Source organism: Tachysurus vachellii, chromosome 2 (assembly GCF_030014155.1).
Source record: "Tachysurus vachellii isolate PV-2020 chromosome 2, HZAU_Pvac_v1, whole genome shotgun sequence".
Taxonomy (NCBI): Eukaryota; Metazoa; Chordata; class Actinopteri; order Siluriformes; family Bagridae; genus Tachysurus; species Tachysurus vachellii.
In genome coordinates, this window is record NC_083461.1 from 35,754,150 (window position 1) to 35,775,324 (window position 21,175).

The 21,175-nt window shown below is 39.5% G+C and overlaps 1 protein-coding gene across 1 annotated transcript in view; it reads left to right on the forward strand.

The window, feature by feature from the left end:
* adgrl3.1 (adhesion G protein-coupled receptor L3.1) overlaps positions 1 to 21,175 on the forward strand; it is a 187,509-nt gene that overhangs the window by 161,739 nt on the left and 4,595 nt on the right. Inside the window, exons 19-22 of the mRNA XM_060864480.1 lie at positions 7,083 to 7,251; positions 8,731 to 8,859; positions 11,074 to 11,170; positions 19,247 to 19,372. Coding sequence (XP_060720463.1) covers positions 7,083 to 7,251; positions 8,731 to 8,859; positions 11,074 to 11,170; positions 19,247 to 19,372 — 521 coding nt within the window. The remainder of the gene's footprint in view (positions 1 to 7,082; positions 7,252 to 8,730; positions 8,860 to 11,073; positions 11,171 to 19,246; positions 19,373 to 21,175) is intronic.

Sequence of the window (21,175 nt, forward strand, 5' to 3'; positions counted from 1 at the left end):
AGAGACTATTGTCAGATCTGAAACTCCCTAGGATCAACTTCTTATTAGCGTTCGTGTGTGTGTGTGTGTGTGTGTGTGTGAGTGTGTGAGTGTGTGAGTGTCTTTAAAGAGCCCAAAACCTTGAGAAATCTACAGGAATAGGCAGCAGATGATTTAGCTTCTCTAATGGAATGCTCAATAACATCCAAGCACCAAATTGTGCATGCTGAAATTTCAAAGATTTTTGGTAGCTTTTCGGATCAGCAAACGGTTTAGATTTTATCGTAGTCCAGTTCTAAATGCTTTAAACACAAGTGTTCATTATCTGCTCCAAGGATATGGTGATATAAAGTAGAAAACAATTTCCTGACAATGAGAAAGCCAACACCTGGATTAAAAAAAAACATAAACAAATAAAGAACTGAGACTAGATTAGTCAAAACATGTGATGTTTTCTGCATCTTCAGGCTCGGGTCGTTCTTCGTAAATATAAACACTTGCGTGTTCCCACAGAGACCAAACGTCTGCTTGATAAAACGGATACGATATGGGAAAAAAGATGTGAAAAAGTTCAACTTGTTATAAAAAATATTTGAAATATTATAAAGTTTATACTGCAGGAAAAAAAAAACCTTTGCTTAGTAACAAGGCCACATGTTGACACTAGACACTTACTGTAGGTGCAAGGTTTAGAGACCGAAGAAACGAGGGACATCTAAACATCTGTTTAATGAGCAAACACGTCAAACCTCTGCAGCCATGTCGTGTATGAAACATTATGAAATAATTCAGCATTTTTAATATCGCCTCGGGAGCTACAGTAGCGCACTCGACGTTTGTCTGTACGATGGCTTAAGAAGTGTAAAGAAGAATATTTATATTCTAATATGATCTCCCAACTTCTTTTCCTACACTCGTGGTAATTTATTTAAAGGTTTGCTGGATGACCCTCGGCCTTGTGCCCCAAGTCCACTGGCATAGACTCCGGAAAATGGATGAATGGATGGTTAATTAAGGTTTTTACTTTCCAAAATTGGTTTCACTTACAGCATAGACATTTAGCAGCACTAACAAATTATTAAATTAAGAATGTCGTAATTTTTTTAAATTTCTATTTCCATTTAAACTAGGTTTGTTCTTGGTCCTTCAAGGACCTTCAGGGTGTTAGGTCCCTGGTGCACTTTTGTTTCTTTTTGTTTTGTTTTTTTTTAAAAAACCTTGAAAACAGGCATTTTAATCTAGTAGTGCTTAAAAGGTGCTTGCATGATACAAAGGTAATAAATACAACATTTCTAACTAACTTAAAAACCGTCTGTCGTGGATGTCCTTCGATGTAGTCTTTAGTAAGTCCTGCCATAATTTACATTTTAAGGGAATGAATCCTGCAACCTGAAAGAACTGATTAGCGATGTCCGTGAGCAGCACTACAGAATCATCAACACTCCACAACACAATAAATCTGGTGACACAAATCTAGATCCGACTCAACGGTCATAGTCCTTGAAAACAAAATAGTGCTTGAAAAGTCCTTGAAAGTCCTGAAACTTCATGATGAAGTTCACTATTACCCGTCCTCCACCAGACAGCTTTGACACTGGAGACTCCTTCTAGAAAACCACTTATCAACATCTCCAAGTGGGGGCACGGTGGCTTAGTGGTTAGCACGTTCGCCTCACACCTCCAGGGTTGGGGGTTCGATTCCCGCCTCCGCCTTGTGTGTGTGGAGTTTGCATGTTCTCCCCGTGCCTCGGGGGTTTCCTCCGGGTACTCCGGTTTCCTCCCCCGGTCCAAAGACATGCATGGTAGGTTGATTGGCATCTCTGGAAAATTGTCCGTAGTGTGTGAGTGAATGAGAGTGTGTGTGTGTGCCCTGTGATGGGTTGGCACTCCGTCCAGGGTGTATCCTGCCTTGATGCCCAATGACGCCTGAGATAGGCACAGGCTCCCCGTGACCTGAGGTAGTTCGGATAAGCGGTAGAAGATGAATGAATGAATGAATGAATGAACATCTCCAAGTGTTTGTCGAGTCAAATCGAGACCTTGTCTGTTTGCAGAAGCTGCACAGGCTACATTCTGAACAAAATTCTATTTTCTTATTCAGAACAAATAAGAAATGTATGGCGCTGGCTTGGTTTGTGAATAAACATGGCTGAAAGCACAAATTTTCACATAAAGGCATTTTGATTGACATGGCAGATGACCAACCACAGATCATTTCCTGTAGCCTGTTAGATTATCTCATTCAAGCTAAAGTTTTTAAATAACATCCAGTAATTCAGTGAATTCATTTTTATCAGTCTGGCTCAGAAGAAAAGGTTTGTCTGCTGAAAACCAGCACATGGAGCTACATATACAGACTGTAGCCTTCCAGATCCTGGAGATTGAGGCCAGAAAAGTGTATAAAAGAAATCACAAATTAGAAACCTGGACCATTATCAAGGTCTGCCGCAGTCTTTAAATCCCTTCGTACTTTGGCTCTGTCCTAACTCAATAATATCATTTATTCTTAATCATTGGCTCACACAATCTGTTCCTCTGATTCCAGCTGTACCCTGTGTGCCCTCCCGAGTGCAGGGGCGATAAGCTCCGAAACGTTCTGCCATAGCTCCTACAGGACGTGACTGCAATTTCTATCCAGGCTAAAGACATATCTTTATCCTGCTAGCTTTCTCTTTTAATTTATGTTCATCGTACTTACATGCCATGCACTAACTTTTGAAAATATCATCATGGGAGCAGTTGTTATAAGAATACAAGTACCATAACCAGAACAATAGAATAGAAGCCTTTATTTTTGTCACATATACATTACAGCACAGTGAAATTCTTTCTTCACATATCTCAACTTGTGTCTGTCTGTCTGTCTATCTATCTATCTATCTATCTATCTATCTATCTATCTATCTATCTATCTATCTATCTGTCTGTCTGTCTGTCTGTCTGTCTATCTATCTATCTATCTATCTATCTATCTATCTATCTATCTATCTATCTATCTGTCTGTCTGTCTGTCTGTCTGTCTGTCTGTCTGTCTGTCTGTCTATCTATCTATCTATCTGTCTGTCTGTCTGTCTGTCTATCTATCTGTATATCTATCTATCTATCTATCTATCTATCTATCTATCTATCTGTCTGTCTGTCTGTCTGTCTGTCTGTCTATCTATCTATCTGTCTGTCTGTCTGTCTGTCTGTCTGTCTGTCTGTCTGTCTGTCTGTGTGTCTTTCTGTGTGTCTGTCTATCTATTTATCTATCTATTCTGTCGCTCTGTCTGTCTGTCTGTCTATCTATTTATCTATCTATTCTGTCTGTCTCTCTGTCTGTCTGTCTATCTATCTATTTATCTATCTATTCTGTCTCTCTGTCTGTCTGTCTGTCTATCTATTTATCTATCTATTCTGTCTGTCTGTCTGTCTGTCTGTCTATCTATCTATTTATCTATCTATTCTGTCTGTCTGTCTGTCTGTCTATCTATTTATCTATCTATTCTGTCTGTCTATCTATTTATCTATCTATTCTGTCTGTCTATCTATTTATCTATCTATTCTGTCTGTCTGTCTGTCTATCTATCTGTCTGTCTGTCTGTCTGTCTATCTATCTATCTATCTATCTATCTATCTATCTATCTATCTATCTATCTGTCTGTCTGTCTGTCTGTCTGTCTGTCTATTTAACTATCTATTCTGTCTGTCTGTCTGTCTGTCTGTCTGTCTGTCTGTCTGTCTGTCATTCTCATTTAAAGTACCTTGATGAACCAATTTGGGAAAAGATATCAGACAGGTTGAGCTTGTCATTCGTGAGATTAAGAGGCGTTCACACACAAAAGCGACTCGAAGCCAACCGGAGATCGTTTATTTCCAATGAGAGCTGCACCAAGTCACTCCAGTTCACTGTAAATCTGTCATGTTTAATGTCCCATCCATCCTACAAACGTCCTGCAAAACCGAGGTGTGTAAGAATTCTCTTTCGATTTGTGTTCTTTATTCTGTTTGTTCTCTGTCTGTCAGCCATATTGTATTTCGGTCTCAACTTTCAGTGTATATGTCAGGGTATTGTCAGCTTTGGCTTTGTGGCTGGAGTCAGATTTATGACTCGAATTACCTTTTTTGAATTTCCTTTTTATTTGCGGAAATCAGAAAGTAGAGTGTAAATAAATTAAAAACTCGGATAACAGATATCAATGCACGTGATCGGCCACAATCGAGGATCGCTGAACTATAGCCATTTTATCCCCCATATTTCTTGGCTGTGCTTTAATACATGAGCGATGCAACAAAGTTTAAAAGAAAAGTTTAACTTTATTCAAATATTATTTCCACGGCAACAAGTAGCATTAATGCCTACTGGGTAATTTCATAGTACAGCGACTGCTGATACAGCAGCTCTGTGTGTGAATGTAGCTTTAGCAATTTACATTCAGGGATGAGATTTTATTTCCTCGTATTGTTTCCATGTGCTACAGAAAACACTGGAAAATTAGCCATAAAGTTAAGATCTTTGGACCCGACTCTTTCATTGTGTCTCTTTTGAAAGTGTCTATTTGATTTGATTGAAAAAAAAAAGAAAAATACTATATAATATATCACCAGATAAACTGAAAACATCTCAAGATCTCTTTACAATATATTGGAAACGTTCCGATTTCGGAATATGTGGGTATTATTTGTCATTTTACTGATAGGTGTCACACCTCAGCTGTAAAAAAATGAAAAATCATTGAATGTCTTTTAAGTGTGAAATTGGGTGTGATGAAAAAAAAAAAATCTATTTATGCCACCATTATCAAATGTGTGTTTCTGTATTTATTTATTTCCATCCTTCCTGTTTATGTATTCCATCTCTTCGAGTTCTGCTGTAGTTTATTTATGACGCTGATGAATCATTCATCAGGCTCATCTCTCACTGACTTGCCTTTTTCTTTTCTTTTCTTTTGTCTTCTCTTTTTTCCTGTTCCTTCTTTTATTATTTCAGACTTCTGTTGAAGCTTGAAACTTACACATGACCACTGGTAAGGCTTCTGGCCAATCAGAGCGAGTTCTCTCCCTTTACTCCTTCATCTCCGTTGTATGATTTGCGTTCACTGTAAATCTGTGATGTCTATGAACTTTTCCCTTCATATCCTATAAAAAGACCCGCAAACGAGCGGCGGCTGAGAATTCTCGTATTGCTTGTCCTTTTGTTGTCCGTTTGTCGGCCATCTTGTTTTTTTTTTTTTTTTTTTTTTTTTTTTTTTTTACATACAAAAAAAGTTTCCAACTTTGGCTTCCTGGCTGGAATGAGATTTAAGAATTAAATGACATTTTTTGATTAAAAAAAAAAAAAAAAACGAAAACATTGAAACAACATAAATGCATAAATGCATGTCATTGGATGCAACTGAGGATCGTTGATCTAAAGCCATTTTCTTCCCCATATTTCTGGACTGTGCTTCAACATTTTGTCAAGTGCTTGAGTCAGTCAGCTGAAATACTTTGCTGGGCGCACATCGATACCGGGCTTCTCGAGTTGAGATCATTTTTTTTTCTATTGTGAACCAACATACAGTACATGCTGGCACGTGACAAAATCTACGTTCATGCGACATGTTTACAAAGTGTCCTAAGTCTGAACGTTTTCTTCAAATTCGACATGTGTGTAAAGTCAACTGACAAACGACACACTCAGTCTGACATGTTTGATTCCCTGTGTTTCATGAATTTGCCTTTCACATCAATCCGACACCACATCAGGATGGAACAATGGAGTATCACAGTAAAGGAGGATAGTGGGGCAGAATTAAAAGCCAAACAATACGACTGCTGTCTGGCGCTTTCTAAAGAAATGACCAAACGCGGTTAATAGCTAAAGTTAAAAAACAAAATTTAAAGAAACGAAAAGGTGTGTGTGTGTGTGTGTGGCTGAAAAATGTCCTTTATAGCAAGCTTGAACACATTATTCAGGACTGTGTTCTGTAACAAACTAATGTCAGATATCAGAAATCAGATCTGGTCAGAAAATAGCATTAAGACCAAAGAGCCATTCACTTTCTATTCACACGTGTAACATGCAGCCATGATTTCAGTACCAGGCAACACGCTGACAGCATGACAAGCACTTCTACATGATGACCTGTTAATGACACGTCCTCTGACTAATCCCATGTCCCATGTGGTCCGATGTTCCTTTACTTCCCCGCTGACAATATTTAGTTATGTTCCTGTCTTAGAAGAAAAGCTTGGAACTGTGCTTTCATCTCATCCTGCACTAAACGTCCCCTCCTCAAATGCGAATATTATGGAAAATAAGGAAGCTTTGCAGGAAGTTGGTGAGGGGATGAGGCTAATAGAGTTAGCTTGATTTGCTAATCTGACTAGAAAGCTACTGTGAAATATAACACTCGATTTTCACGTTGCTAAGTAGCTTTAAAAGCTGTATCATAGCTATTGTGCTGTTTCTCATCATACACAGCCCATGAGCAACGAACCGCAACTAACACGAGTGATTTGACACATGCTAGGATGAACACATAATAAGCTAATGCCACTTCCATGATACACTTTCTTTCTCCAGCCCATGATCTCTCTCTCTCTCTCTCTCTCTCTCTCTCTCTTTCACTATCGCTAACGATCTAGGTTTAATGTCATGCTTTACTGTCACTGTAACGTGGGGCTCTGTATAAATGATTTACACACAGTGTGTGAGTTAGTGAGTGAGCGAGGAAGATCTTAACGCATAAATGGCATCTGTAAATGGTTGTGAATTTCAGCGCTAAGTACAGCCTAGCAGACACGAAGACGTCGAGGCGGCAGCCAGCAGGACATTCGATTCCGAGCGAATAATGACCCGCGCTCACGGCTTGTTTATATTCCACTTTTGCCGTCGTTCCAAGTCCAAATACGAGCCTCTAAAACAACAGCATCGTAATGTCCCTAGATAATGTGAACTGGCTTCAGTCATTAATGGGGTCCTGTACCATTCTTCTTCTGTTCTTTGTGTGTATGCTTTTTCCTTGCAGTAATTTTCTCTTCCACCATGTCGTTCTGACTCTTTTCCTATGAATTTCCTCTCTCTTTTCCCCTCTCTCTCTCGCTCTCTCTCTCTCTCTCTCTCTCTCTCTCTCTTTCAGATCATGGGTGATTGGAGCCATCGCTTTACTGTGTCTGCTTGGACTGACATGGGCTTTTGGTCTCATGTACATTAATGAGAACACGGTGATCATGGCCTACCTCTTCACCATCTTTAACTCGCTGCAGGGGATGTTCATCTTTATTTTCCACTGCATTCTTCAGAAGAAGGTAAGCATCACACACACACACACACACACACACACACACACACACACACACACACACACTCTTCCCCAGTACTATCCCATCATTGTCCCACCACTGCCACACCACTGGCCTACCATTTCCACACCACTATCCCACCATTGCCACACCACTATCCCACCCTTGCCACACCACTATCCCACCATTGCCACACCACTATCCCACCCTTGCCACACCACTATCCCACCATTGCCACACCACTATCCCACCATTGCCACACCACTATCCCACCATTGTCACACCACTATCCCACCATTGCCACACCACTATCCCACCACTGCCCACACCATTGGTCAATAAAAACTGCTATCAGTGTACCGTCAGTCTGAAGCTTTGGCTACATGAGACAACTGCATGTAATAATTTTAAATCATAGATACTGTAGCAATGTTTCTCAGGAGGAAAAGCTCAGAAACTGTAAGGACGTCGATACAATGCTACGATTGGCCGTACTCTTTAAGCGTGAGGGATCAGTAGCATTAGCCAATCATGAGGCTCTGGAAGATATGGCTTTACTCTGACTGTGTTATGCTGCCCTGTGACGCAGCAGTTTGAAAACATGCAAACTTATGCTGAGTTATAAAAATGACTGATGTCGTGAATATAGTCGGAGTGTTTATGAATAAAGTGCATATGTGTAAAATGTGAGCGCAGTTTTACTGCATTTACACAAAGTATCCGTATTAAAGTTAAAATCTGTAAGATGAGACAGAAAGCCAGCTGGTGGGTGAGAAAATAATGGAGGAAAATCCCCTATTCGAAAGCAGGGCTTGGCTTCAGTTCAGCATTAATAAAGTTTTCAGATTGCAGAGGCAGTATTAGAAATAAAACCTTCTAAAATCTTCTCAGACCCTGTTGTTTTACAGTCTTCTGGGACATGTCTGAGGTTTGACTCGCCCGTCGAGACGCACTTATGAAATAGCAGGTAGTGTACGACTGGCTACAACAGCTGCACAAACAGTAACACGGTGTCCGTCTTAACTTTGTTAAAAAGCAATTACAGCCTTATTATTGCAAGGCGCAAGTGGGAGTCTGCTTCTGAGAAGCTATGTTAATGCTCGAGTGGAAAGGTTTTTGGATCCAGCGATGCATTTAGAATCCCTGACGCCTAATAACTCAATTGAGAAAAAGAGTTTGTGTGTTTGTGTGTGTGTTGGCTGGGGGGCGGGGGGGGGGGGGCATGAGCTGTTGATGCATTTATACCAGTGAAAAGGTCAGCCAGCACGCTAACTATTTAAGTCACATAAATAAGATGTCTATTTAATTGGATGTCTGATCACAACATTTAATTGTTCTCTCTCTCTCTCTCTCTCTCTCTCTCTCTCTCTCTCTCTCTCTCTCTCTCATCTCACACAAAAACAAACACAAAACCTGCATTTTTTGCTAATATTTATATATTATAGTATATATATATATATATTGTGTGTGTGTGTCTGTTTTCAGGTGAGAAAGGAGTATGGCAGGTGCCTTCGTACACACTGCTGCAGTGGGAAGAGTGTGGAGTCAACTATTTCGACCTCCACCAAGACCAGCACAGCTCGGACACCTGGACGCTACTCTACAAACTCTCAGGTAACACCCACACACATATTAAATTAGATTAGATTAGATTAGATTAGATTAGATTAGATTAGATTAGATTAGATTCAATTTTATTGTCATTACACACGTACAAGTACAAGGCGATGAAATGCAGTTTGGCATCAAACCAGAAGTGCAATAAGCAGCAAGTGCAAGATGTAAAGTATATACAGTATGATTAGAGTATTTACATTATGAACAGGATAATATACAGAGGAATGTGCAATGGATGTACAAGATATACAGGTTGGGTGCTAGAGACATGACATATACACACTGTTATATATTATATATTATATCGACAAATATACAGGTGCTATTGACATAATATACAGTTCTGTCAGGACCACTTTGTCAAATGAGAATTTATTAGATGATATGCATACAGTTAGTGTTGGCGGTATGGTTCTGTTCTGGGCAGGAATCCATGGGCCGAGCGGGGAGAGCAGCGACTAGAAAATAGAATAGACCTCCCCTATAACAGAACCATTAATCATGCATAGAGGTTTTTTGTTTTTTTTTTTTTTTGGTAAATGAAAAAAATGAATAAATGGATAAATAAATAATTAAATAATTAGAGAGAGAGAGGGAGAGAGAGAGAAATATATGTGGAGATTTAAGACGTAAACTGGTACAGCGAACACGGGTTCCGGCACGGTGGAGTCGGGGTTGGAGGAGGGAGTTTAAGTCGCAGCAGCAGCGACGCGCTAGAAAGCGGCTCAACGAATGGGAATTTAAATGGTCGGGTAATATGGATGTTGTAACCGGATTGGTGCGCGTCGTTGACAGCTGATGAACAGCTGATGCACGCTTGATGACGTCGCCTGCCAGAACTGACGCGATGCTTGATGTTTGGGCGATCATCGGGAGGCAGGTGACAACTCTAGGGAAAAAGCTGTTCCTCAATCTACTGGTTTTTGGCCGGAGGCTCCTCAAGCGCCTACCAAAGGGGAAGGGGGACAAACTATCTATGGGCAGGGTGAGAGGAGTCTTTAGGAACGCTGCAAGCTCGACGCAGACAGCGTTTCCTTTCAACATCTTCACTAGCTGGAAGTAGAGTTCATGTGATGCACCGGGCGGTTTTCAGATCTATGTTTCTACTCTTTCCACATGAAGTTGATTATTTTTTAGTAACAACATCTTCCAATTGTTTTATTCCTCATATACTACAGCGGTTTGACAAAAAAGATGATAAATGTCACATTTAGAAATAAACAATGGCACAACAATGGTCCTGTTAACGGTAGAGAAACGGTAAAATGTGAGCGGTCATGAAAATGTATTGAAATATAATGTAAAGTTGTAAAGTTTATGTAACACAGGAGACTCAGTACATGTTCACCATATCAACAAATACACACACATCCTCCAAATAAGTACTGCGTGTTACTATAAAAACAGTCCTATATGAGAACAAGTGCTGTATAAACCCTGCAGCCGCAATACTGCCAGAGCTGCTGCGGTAGAAAATGAATCAACAGTTTCTGACCAATCAGAATCGAGCAGCAACTGACAGGTCGATCCATCAACCCTATTCATTTCTTCCTGTCTTCCTCCTCTATTTGAGCTATTTTCCCCCTTTTCTTCTTATTATCGAAAAACATTTTCCCATGTTCTGCTCAAAAAATAGCATTCAACCTTTCAACCCATCAGCAGTCTCCAAAAAATATGAAGTATTGAAAGATGCCACAGAAATATTTTCCCTTTCCAAAAGTCCTGTGGGATTCGCCAGGCAAAAACAAGCTGAGGGTTTTAGAGGAAGATGGATATACTTTATTTTCATATTAACACACATTAATTCTCTCTCTCTCTCTCTCTCTCTCTCTCTCTCTCTCTCTCTCTCTCTCTCTCTCTCTCTCTCTCTCTGTCTCTCTCTTTCTCTCTCTCTTTCTTTCTCTCTCTTTCTCTTTCTCTTTCTCTCAATCTCTCTCTCTCTCTCTCTCTCTCTCTCTCTCTCTCTCTCTGTCTCTCTCTTTCTCTCTCTCTCTCTCTTTCTCTCTCTCTCTCTCTCTCTCTCTCTCTCTCTCTCAATTTCTCTCTCTCTCTCTCTCTCTCTCTCTCTCTCTCTCTCTCTCTGTCTCTCTCTTTCTCTCTCTCTATCTTTCTCTCTCTCTCTCTCTCTCTCTCTCTCTCTCTCTCTCTCTCTCTCTCTCTCTCTCTCTCTCTCTCTATCTATCTATCTCTATCCCTCTCTCTTTTTCTCAGAGTCGTATTCGGAGGATGTGGAACGACACTGTAAGGAAGCAGTCTGAGTCGGCTTTCATCACTGGAGAAATCAACAGCTCAGCTACTCTGAACAGAGGTAACACACATGCACCCACACACACACTCAGACACACACTCACACACACACACATACACACCCAAACACATACACACCCAATTCAGATCCAGTCCAGAATAAAGCATTAAGTGAAAATGAATTCACAAATGCCACCATCCCACAAATGTCCTTGAATAATTTAATTAATTTATTTATCTTTTGAATTAATTAGTTTGTTTATTTATTTATTTATTTATTTATTTATTGCAAATACTGAAGTAACCTTTTGACCACTGCAAGTGATCTGTCCTGCTGTTGTACAAAACAGTGTGTGTGTGTGTGTGTGTGTGTGTGTGTGTGTGTGTGTGTGTGTGTGTGAATCAAAGAAAGATACTGGAACAGCATTAGTGCGTTTTTTTCTGACTTGCTGATATTGAATCCCCCCCGCAGTCCAACTGCAATGGACATCTGTTGTGTTTGCGTGTGTGTGTGTGTGTGAGTGTTTCTGCTTATCACCAAACTCTTGTCTATGCCCGAATGCTAATCCTTTTTTTCCCTTAATAAGCAAAGAAATAGAAGTTCCTCATCTAGTAGTAGTATTAGTAGTAGTAGTAATAATAATAATAATAATAATAATAATAATAATAATAATAATAATAATAATAATAATAATAATAATAATAATAATAATAATAATAATAATAATAATAATAATAATAATAATTAAACAGAACATGTACTCATTTGTTCTCCTTAATTTTACTGCACTTGCCCTGCGGTTATAGAGCATCTGATCATAAAATTCACCTCCCCAGTTTCTATTGCTTGTTGTTATGCGCTTGTTGACTTCCCTTCGCAACTCAGAAAGGCTCTGCAGCTACGACACATGAGTGGCCACTTGAAGCACAAGACGAATTGTGTAATATGGAGCAGATTATTCACCAGGGACACACTCACTTGGCAGCAAGAACAGTGTATATAAAGCAGTTTCTTTAGATATTTGTAGTGTTTACTGAGGGATAGATACATAGACAGACAGACAGACAGACAGACAGACAGACAGACAGACAGACAGACAGACAGACAGATAGATAGGTGGGTGGGTCGACCAATGTGCTTGCTGATAGATAGATAGATAGATAGATAGATAGATAGATAGATAGATAGATAGATAGATAGATAGATAGATAGATAGATAGATAGACGGATGGATAGATGGATAGACAGACAGACAGACAGACAGACAGATAGATAGATAGATAGATAGATAGATAGATAGATAGATAGATAGATAGATAGATAGATAGATAGATGGACAGACAGACAGACAGACCCTTACCTAGATAGACAGACAGACAGGTAAGTTGACAGACAGACAGACAGACAGACAGACAGATAGATAGATAGATAGATAGATAGATAGATAGATAGATAGATAGATAGATAGATAGATAGATAGATAGATAGATAGATCAATGGAAGTTCCATCGTATTATCTGCATTATTACTTATCCGCATGTTATAGCACTTTAAACAGCCAAAAATGACACACACAAAAAATGAAAACTCTAGGCTCTGAAAACTATTTGTCAATAGGATGGTTTAAAAAAACATTACACTATTTCAACAAAACAATAGGGAATTGTTTTTATGTAGTCTATTTTCCTTGGCTGTATTCCCGCATACATCATGTTTAATAAACGCTGATATAAAAACATTCAGTCTGCCTAAAGATATCCAAACCCTCCCTATCTATGTGTGATTTCCTTGTCAGGCTTTGATCAAGTGGTTGGATATCTACTGTATGTAACCGTAGCGAAACAGATACGAACTGTCAAAAAGTGCGTCGTCACATCATCTAAACACAGAAAAGTGCAGTGTGTACAGTTCCAAAATGATTAAATCACTTAATAAAAAAAACATCAAGTAGAAGAAATGTAGTTAACAGAACGGAACTGACTGAACGAATCAGTTTCCTCAGTGATGTTAGCAGGAACAGAGCAGTCGAGTAAAGAGACGAGAACGAGGCTTGCGATTAAAGGGACTTTTACCTCAGCTTGATGTAGATGATGTTGATATGATCAAAGCGAGAACTCATTTGCCATTGTAAACTTCTAATTCTTGAAAATTTGTCATTAATACTGTCTGTATTCCATAAATTGCCCTTTGTTGCTTTTTGCACTTTTGTGGGGAACAAGACTTTAGATGATAAAATTAGCATGACAGATGCTTACCGTTCATCATGGTAGAATTAGCGGTGCATATGGCTGTAGTCAAGACTGCCAAGTCAAGTCCAGGATAAAAATTAGCCGAGATTAAGATGAGACCCAGTGTTAAGTGGGTTGAGACCAAGTGAAAAGTCCAAATAAAAGCAAGACAAGCCAAGCTCAAGACCAACATCTGTCAAATTCTTCATGGCCAAGAATGTACTTTAATTAGTTGGCTTCGCTCATGCATTGCACCAATAATTAGGCTACAGTATGTTTACTAGAATAAGGATGTACTTCCTTTAAACTTTGTGCACAAGAAAGAAAAAATATAGAAATATCAAATACACATATATATATATATATAAGTATAACATGTAAACTTTCACCATGTGAAGCGTGCGATGAATAGAAATGAGATCTTTTCTTATGGATTTGTAGTTGGAGAAAAGTAACTGCCTTAGTTCAACAACAGTGTCAGTGTCATTCCTTCTATCCTGTTAGCATTCATAATAGAGCATAATAAATCAGCACTAACATGCTAGTGCATACAGACGCAACGCTAATATGAATGCACCAAGAACGAGCGATTCACGCCGCTCCTCCCGCTGGAACCATTTCCTTTTGCCAAATCTCATTAATTGCCCACATGGCTATAAAAAAAAGTGGAGTTTTCGGTCAAGCCAAAAGTCTGCGTGAGTCCATACACAGTTAGCAGTTGAACTCTCTGATTTCCAGCATGGTTGATGATGCTGAGAGTGTATTGAGAGTTTTGAATTTCACTTACGAAACAAAGGCACTGAAATGATCAAAAATTCTTTCTTTGTTCTCAAGAATCTGCCTTGCAATTTCAGTACGGACAAAAAAAAAAAAAACGACAGTGCGGATTAATTTGTGTCTGTCCTCTGTTCCCTCGGAGAGTACTGTAATTATGAAATGCTACATAACAAGCTCATACAAGACCCAGCTAGTAGCGGTTTTTAAGAGAACGTATTTGGAGGAAGTGACAAGAATGGCTAGGCAATTAGAAAAAATAAAGTGACAGCACTGTAGTTTGTGTAGTGATTTAATTGCAACTGTGATTGGAAACTGCTCAGTGGACATGGAGTTCAAGAGCAGTGCAGATTTGAGCAAAGCCAGAAAGCAACAAGTGTCAGAAAGTCCAAACCGTTCCCCCACATAACAACTGCTAGTGCCAATTATAGGAACCGTATCCCTTTCAGTTAAAAGAGTCTTAAACTGTACATGTTTACTATGCACACCCAGGTGAATCACTGATTTATTTTTTTTTTATCTGAAGTTCAAATGCTATTCCAAAGGAGATGAAGAAGTGAGCTATTCTGTGGCCTGCCCAGCAACCTGTAAAAGTGTGTGGGTGTCGCGGCCCTCTTTCTGAAATAGTACTTGTTTAGTTTCAGAAAGATTTACTAAGTATTCATTAGTCTAGATCTGCATGCATGGTGAGTTGCATTAAACCAGAAGTGTCCAATCTTATCCACAAAAGGATGGTGTCGGAGCAGGTTTCCTTTCCAATTAAGCAGGAGCCAAACCTGATTCCACCTGTTTAACCCAATGATCTTGGCTTTCAGTAGAATCAGATGTGGCTTCTGCTTGATTTTAATGAAAACCCGAACCCACGCCGGCCCTGTCTGGATAAGATCAGACGCTTTTGTGAAGGAACTTTGGGTAAAGAACTTTGCAGTGATTTACGTAGTCTAAACATTCAGATGTCTAATGCTCCTAAGTTCAGACAAGTGTAACATTAATGATGAACTCTGTCACAATACACAGCATTGCTGTCATCTTGTGACTGATTGGTGCACAGGAATGATCATTTGTTTAGTTAAGCGACAGAACTGAAAATAAATTTCAGTAAATTACTGACATGTTGTCCAGAGCTTGCAAGATGTCTGGCATACATGAGGTTTAGGCAGATCTTTCTGCATCCTGACCAGTAAAATACTAAAAACAGGCACCAGTTACAGCAGCAGAATGTGATTTCCATCAAAATTCTGGATGTAATGTCAATCCTGAATCATATCTTTAGAGCCATTAGTTTAAAATTAGCACCACAGATAGTTAAGGTATGTCATGGTAGTACTAGTGGTTCATAGGGCTGTAGTCAAGACTGTCCGTATAAGGCCATATAAAGCAGTTTCTTTAGATATTTGTAGTGTTTACTGAGGGATAGATACATAGACAGACAGACAGACAGACAGACAGACAGATAGATAATAGATAGAAAATTGGTGGGTCGACCAATGTGCTTGCTGATAGATAGATAGATAGATAGATAGATAGATAGATAGATAGATAGATAGATAGATAGATAGACAGACAGACAGACAGACAGACAGATAGATAGATAGATGGGTGGGTCCACCAATGTGCTTGCGGATAGATAGATAGATAGATAGATAGATAGACAGACAGACAGACAGACAGACAGACAGACAGACAGATGGGTGGGTCGACCAATGTGCTTGCTGCTAGATAGATAGATAGATAGATAGATAGATAGATAGATAGATAGATAGATAGATAGATAGATAGACAGACAGACAGACAGACAGACAGACAGATAGATAGATAGATGGGTGGGTCCACCAATGTGCTTGCTGATAGATAGATAGATAGACAGACAGACAGACAGACAGACAGACAGACAGACAGACAGACAGACAGACAGATAGATAGATAGATAGATAGATAGATAGATAGATAGATAGATAGATGTGTGGGTGCGTCGTTTGGTCAATAGATAGATGGGTGGGTCGACCAAAGTGCTTGCTGATAGATAGATAGATAGATAGATAGATAGATAGATAGATAGATAGATAGATAGACAGACAGACAGACAGACAGATAGATAGTCAAGACTGTCAATGTCAAGTCCACAATCAGTATTATCCAAGATTGAGACAAGACCTAGTGTTAAGGGGGTTGAGGCCAAGTAAAGATTGAGTCCAAATGAAAAGAGACCAATCCAAGCTCAAGACCAACATTTGTCAATATTCTTTTTCAAGGCCAAATCTTGAATTTAGCTGGCTGGCTTCATTCATGCATTGCACCAAATATAATGCCATGTTTTAAAAAACAAAAAACAACAACAACAACAAAAAAAAAGTAACCAAGTTTTTTAATACTTTGCATAAGAAAGAAAACCGCACAACCTTTTTTTTTAAACACACAGTCGAAACCACGAATATATTTAGTGAGACCATTCCCAAGTCTGAGACAATCCAAGCAGAAATGCAATAAATCCATTAAATGGTGTGAGCCAAGTCCAGACTTGAGACCTATAGCCCTGGTAGTTGCATAAAGTGATCGTATTCCATAAAGAATAACATATTTCACTGTATCCTTTTATATCTTTTTTCAGTATAATGTATTTGTCCTATAAGTCCTATATTTTGTCATAATACAAAACACTGAGATATGTGATTTGAGATCCACATTCTTAGGATTAGTGATATCTGCTCACAGAATCATCTCAGACCAGAGCAATATTAACTCTCAGATGTGAGTGGCTAGCTTTCATTTGGGGAAATTCATCCCCCATTTACCTGATAAACATCAAAACCACAACTCCAAACTCCAAAATCCAAACCCTTGGTGTGGAGACCAACCATGCTGGAGATACGAAGGTGTCACTGGACACTTTAACCTTTGGAAGTACCTTTGGAAGTAGTTTTACAAAGTTTGCCAGTGAATAGTGCAATGCTGAGATGAGATTAGCTAACACTTTTTGATGGAGATTATTAAATCTCTCCTCAGACCTCTGAGAGCACAAGCATTGGACGCTGACCCTTCAGATTTAAGCCTTTAGACTGAAATACTAAGAGCCTCAGACCTTTGGTTCAATCCTGATCTGTTTGTGTGGAATTTCTCTTGTTTCCTTCACACATGGCTTATTTAGAGTGTTTGTTTCAGAACCTAGTGTGATCTCTGTTGATTCGGTCGTTTAAACGTGTATGAACAAGGCAATCACACTTGGATCCACACCAAAAAGATCTAAACCACCTGAAGGAGCTGGTCACTGCCCAACTGCAAATGAACTATGGAGAGGTACAATTGTGGTGAGAAAGTGACCCAAACCGAAGAACCAACAACCAACCTGAATAGAAATGCACCATGGGAACTGCATTATGTAAATTGTTAGCTAATGGTGCAAATCATGAATCACAGGTTTATTGGTGAATAATATTGTGGGTAAGCATATCATAGCCATTCATAAACATAATGAATGTACATTAAATATAACTGATTTTCTCCCAGGGGCACGGTGGCTTAGTGGTTAGCACGTTCGCCTCACACCTCCAGGGTTGGGGGTTCTTCGATTCCCGCCTCCGCCTTGTGTGTGTGGAGTTTGCATGTTCTCCCCGTGCCTCGGGGGTTTCCTCCGGGTACTCCGGTTTCCTCCCCCGGTCCAAAGACCTGCATGGTAGGTTGATTGGCATCTCTGGAAAATTGTCCCTAGTATGTGATTGCGTGAGTGAATGAATGAGTGTGTGTGTGTGCCCTGCGATGGGTTGGCACTCCATCCAGGGTGTATCCTGCCTTGATGCCCAATGACGCCTGAGATAGGCACAGGCTCCCCGTGACCCGGGGTAGTTCGGATAAGTGGTAGAAGATGAATGAATGAATGAATGAATGATTTTCTCCCAAACAAATGAACTGAAACAGTGTTGTCTTGACTGTATCTTAAAAATAAGATTTTGACTACGTATCTTGAAGGATGAGCGGAACCCTGGAACATAAAAAGGCGAGTTGTGACCAATGGACTGTTTACTCACATGTGACTCACAGAAACACATTTTGGTATGGTTTGAAAAATTTTGCCATGTGAAAGCAAACCGAGACAAAGAGAAAATGCCACATTGTCACAATGTCTGTCTACTATTTCAGAGCAAAGTACAGATCTACAATTCTGAAAACTCTCTGTGTGGGTTTCCATCCGGTTCCTCAGTTTTCTCGCCCTCCCAAAAACATGCCAACTCTAATCTGTGAATGAGAAGCTGTCTACACTTGTGGTAGACTTTCCATCCCTTTCTCTACTCAGTGTTCCTGGCTTATCCTACATATCCGCCATGGCGCTGACCAGGATAAATTGTTATTGAATGAGAATGGATGATGGTACTTAGTAGTACTCAGTAGTATGCTCTTATCTTGAGAAAGGACATGCGAAAGCTAGCGAAAGCAAAGCCAGTATTACAGACACAGGGCTGATGGAAGGTATGAATATCGATGTAGACATGCTTATGAATAATTTGTCTACAAGCACTTAATACCTCAACAACCTGAAAGAGCACCTTCAGGCAAGGCAGTGTTTGTGAGCAAGTTATGAAAATGTGCACAGAGGACACGGAGATAAATGTCACGGACCATTAAAGCTGCTCTGCTCAAGATTATTCCGAAAAGAAACAAGATTCATGACATCTACTGCAGTAAAGAACACCGTTTTCTCAAAGCTCCACAAAGGAGCATCAGTAGGACTGGGAGTGGACTTCTGCACATTAAAGGGGCAAAAAATAAGCTAGTTAGTTTGGTGGTTAACTAGCAAGAAGTTATTGTGTTACATATATCGAAAGTCCGAAGGTATGAATTTTATTACATCAGATTGCAAGTCAGCAGTCACACTGGCCCAATCACACAGTTCTCAGAAGGATCAATTAACGAACTTCACATGATTAGACATGTAGACATACTGAACGGCGACGGGCTCGGCTTTGATAGATTTGTATACAGATGTACTGTCCTGTTGTCTGCATCATTCTAACTGTGTCTTTCCCTGTTTGTGTGTGTTCTCTTCTTTTCATTTCTTTTAAATGTTATTTTGCCATCTCTCTCTCTCTCTCTTTCTCTCTTTCTCTCTTTCTCTCTATCTGTTTGTCTGTATGGATTGTAGGTACCATGGCTAACCATCTCATCTCTAACGCCTTGTTGCGTCCTCATGGCACTAACCCTTATAACACATTGCTGGGAGAATCTGCAGTGTACAATAACCCCTCTGCAAACATGTTCAACACACAAGGTTTGAAGGGACACACACACACACACACACACACACACACACACACACACAAATGAAACATACACACACTTGAAATCATGCTGCTTACTCTTCACAATTAATCAGTATTATAGTAATAATATATAACAGTAGTATAATTGGTAGTATTAGAAATAATAGTAATTATAAAGCATGCAACATTCTGGGGCCATCACTGTTCATAGTGATAATCTATCTATCTATCTATCTATCTATCTATCTATCTATCTATCTATCTATCTATCTATATATATATATACATAGAGAGAGAGAGAGAGAGAGAGAGAGAGAGAGAGAGAGAGAGAGAGATACAGGAACATCTGCTCGTTCCTGCAAATCTGATCACCCAGTCATGCAGTTACAGTTCATATCAACCATCACAATGGAGAAAAACCTAAAACTTTTGACTTAGATTGTGGCAATGATGTTGTTGGTGCCAGACAGGCTGGCATGAGTTTTTCCAAAACTGCTGAACTCCTCAAATTTTATAAACTAGTAAGACAGACAGGGAGGCTACTGTAACTCATTAACCACTCTTCGGAAATGTGTTGAGCAGAAAAGCATCTGTTCAACAAGACAAACTTTCAGGTTGATTTGCTACAACAGAAGAACGCCACATGGAGTTCCACTCGTCTGAGGTTACTGGACATACGACAAACACTACCTGAACTTTTTCAAGTCTTCAACTCTTCCCGTAATTAGCTGACAGAAGTGGAATCCAATATGGTCTCCTGATGTTACAGCCAATAATGACATCTTGAATCATACTGCCACCTAGCTCCTCAAGAAAAATGTTTCCACCTCTTGACTGGATGGTTTTGTTTTCTGCACCAGAACCCCAGAGACTGATATGTGTAACTCCAGAGACTGTTATGTGTAGAAAGACAATTCTGAAATACTCAAACCAGCCCATCTGTTACCAGCAACTATATCATGGTCAATGTCACTAATGGTGTCCAATGTCACTGTTGTGTCAATAGTAATGTATCGTCTCAAATGGAACACTGGTACATTTTACTAGCAGGAATATAAAGAGTTTTTATGTCAATGCCAGTTGATGTCAAATCAGTGCATCGGTAGTTTAGCAGAATACAGTCAATTTTTAAAAATCTTGTATTACGATGTCACTTGTTGTAACACGAGTGTCGTCAGCCATCTTGAAAATTATGCGTCAACACCGGGTTGCTCCGCCCCTCTTCCGCTAAGCAAACAAAGACCACGCTTTTTTTTTTTCAACACGAACTGAAGCTCTTGACCTGGTGTATTGTGCACACCAAAGCTTTAGTGATTTCACTTGGAATGTTATTAGCGCTACTTGATCTGTACGCGTTTGCTTTTCATTTCTGCTTTTCTTTCTTATATCCCTTTTTTTTTTTCTTCCAGAATTAATTGTATAACATTAAGAGTTAAATAAAACACCCGGTTATTTTGTTTTTCTGTATTACAGCGATGAATCTAACGCTCCCGCTCTCTGTGAGAGTAATTTCCAGGTGCTATTTACAGGATTCCTTGAGCAGATATTGTAGGTGTAATGATAATAGTCACACGGTCACACAGCTTATATTACACAATTTAAAACAGAAAAAATAAAAAACAGATACCGCGCCAGTTCTTCTATGTGAATATTCATCTAATAAAAAAACCGTTGAGGACGGTGAGCTAACTAATAGATTTGCCTTCAAGGCAAGTGCAGGTTGTTAGAAGCAGCTGAAACGTTATTGCATAAGTTTTCGCAGGAAATGAAATTACGCCCACGTGAAGGGAGGAGACAAGCATTCTGTGTTT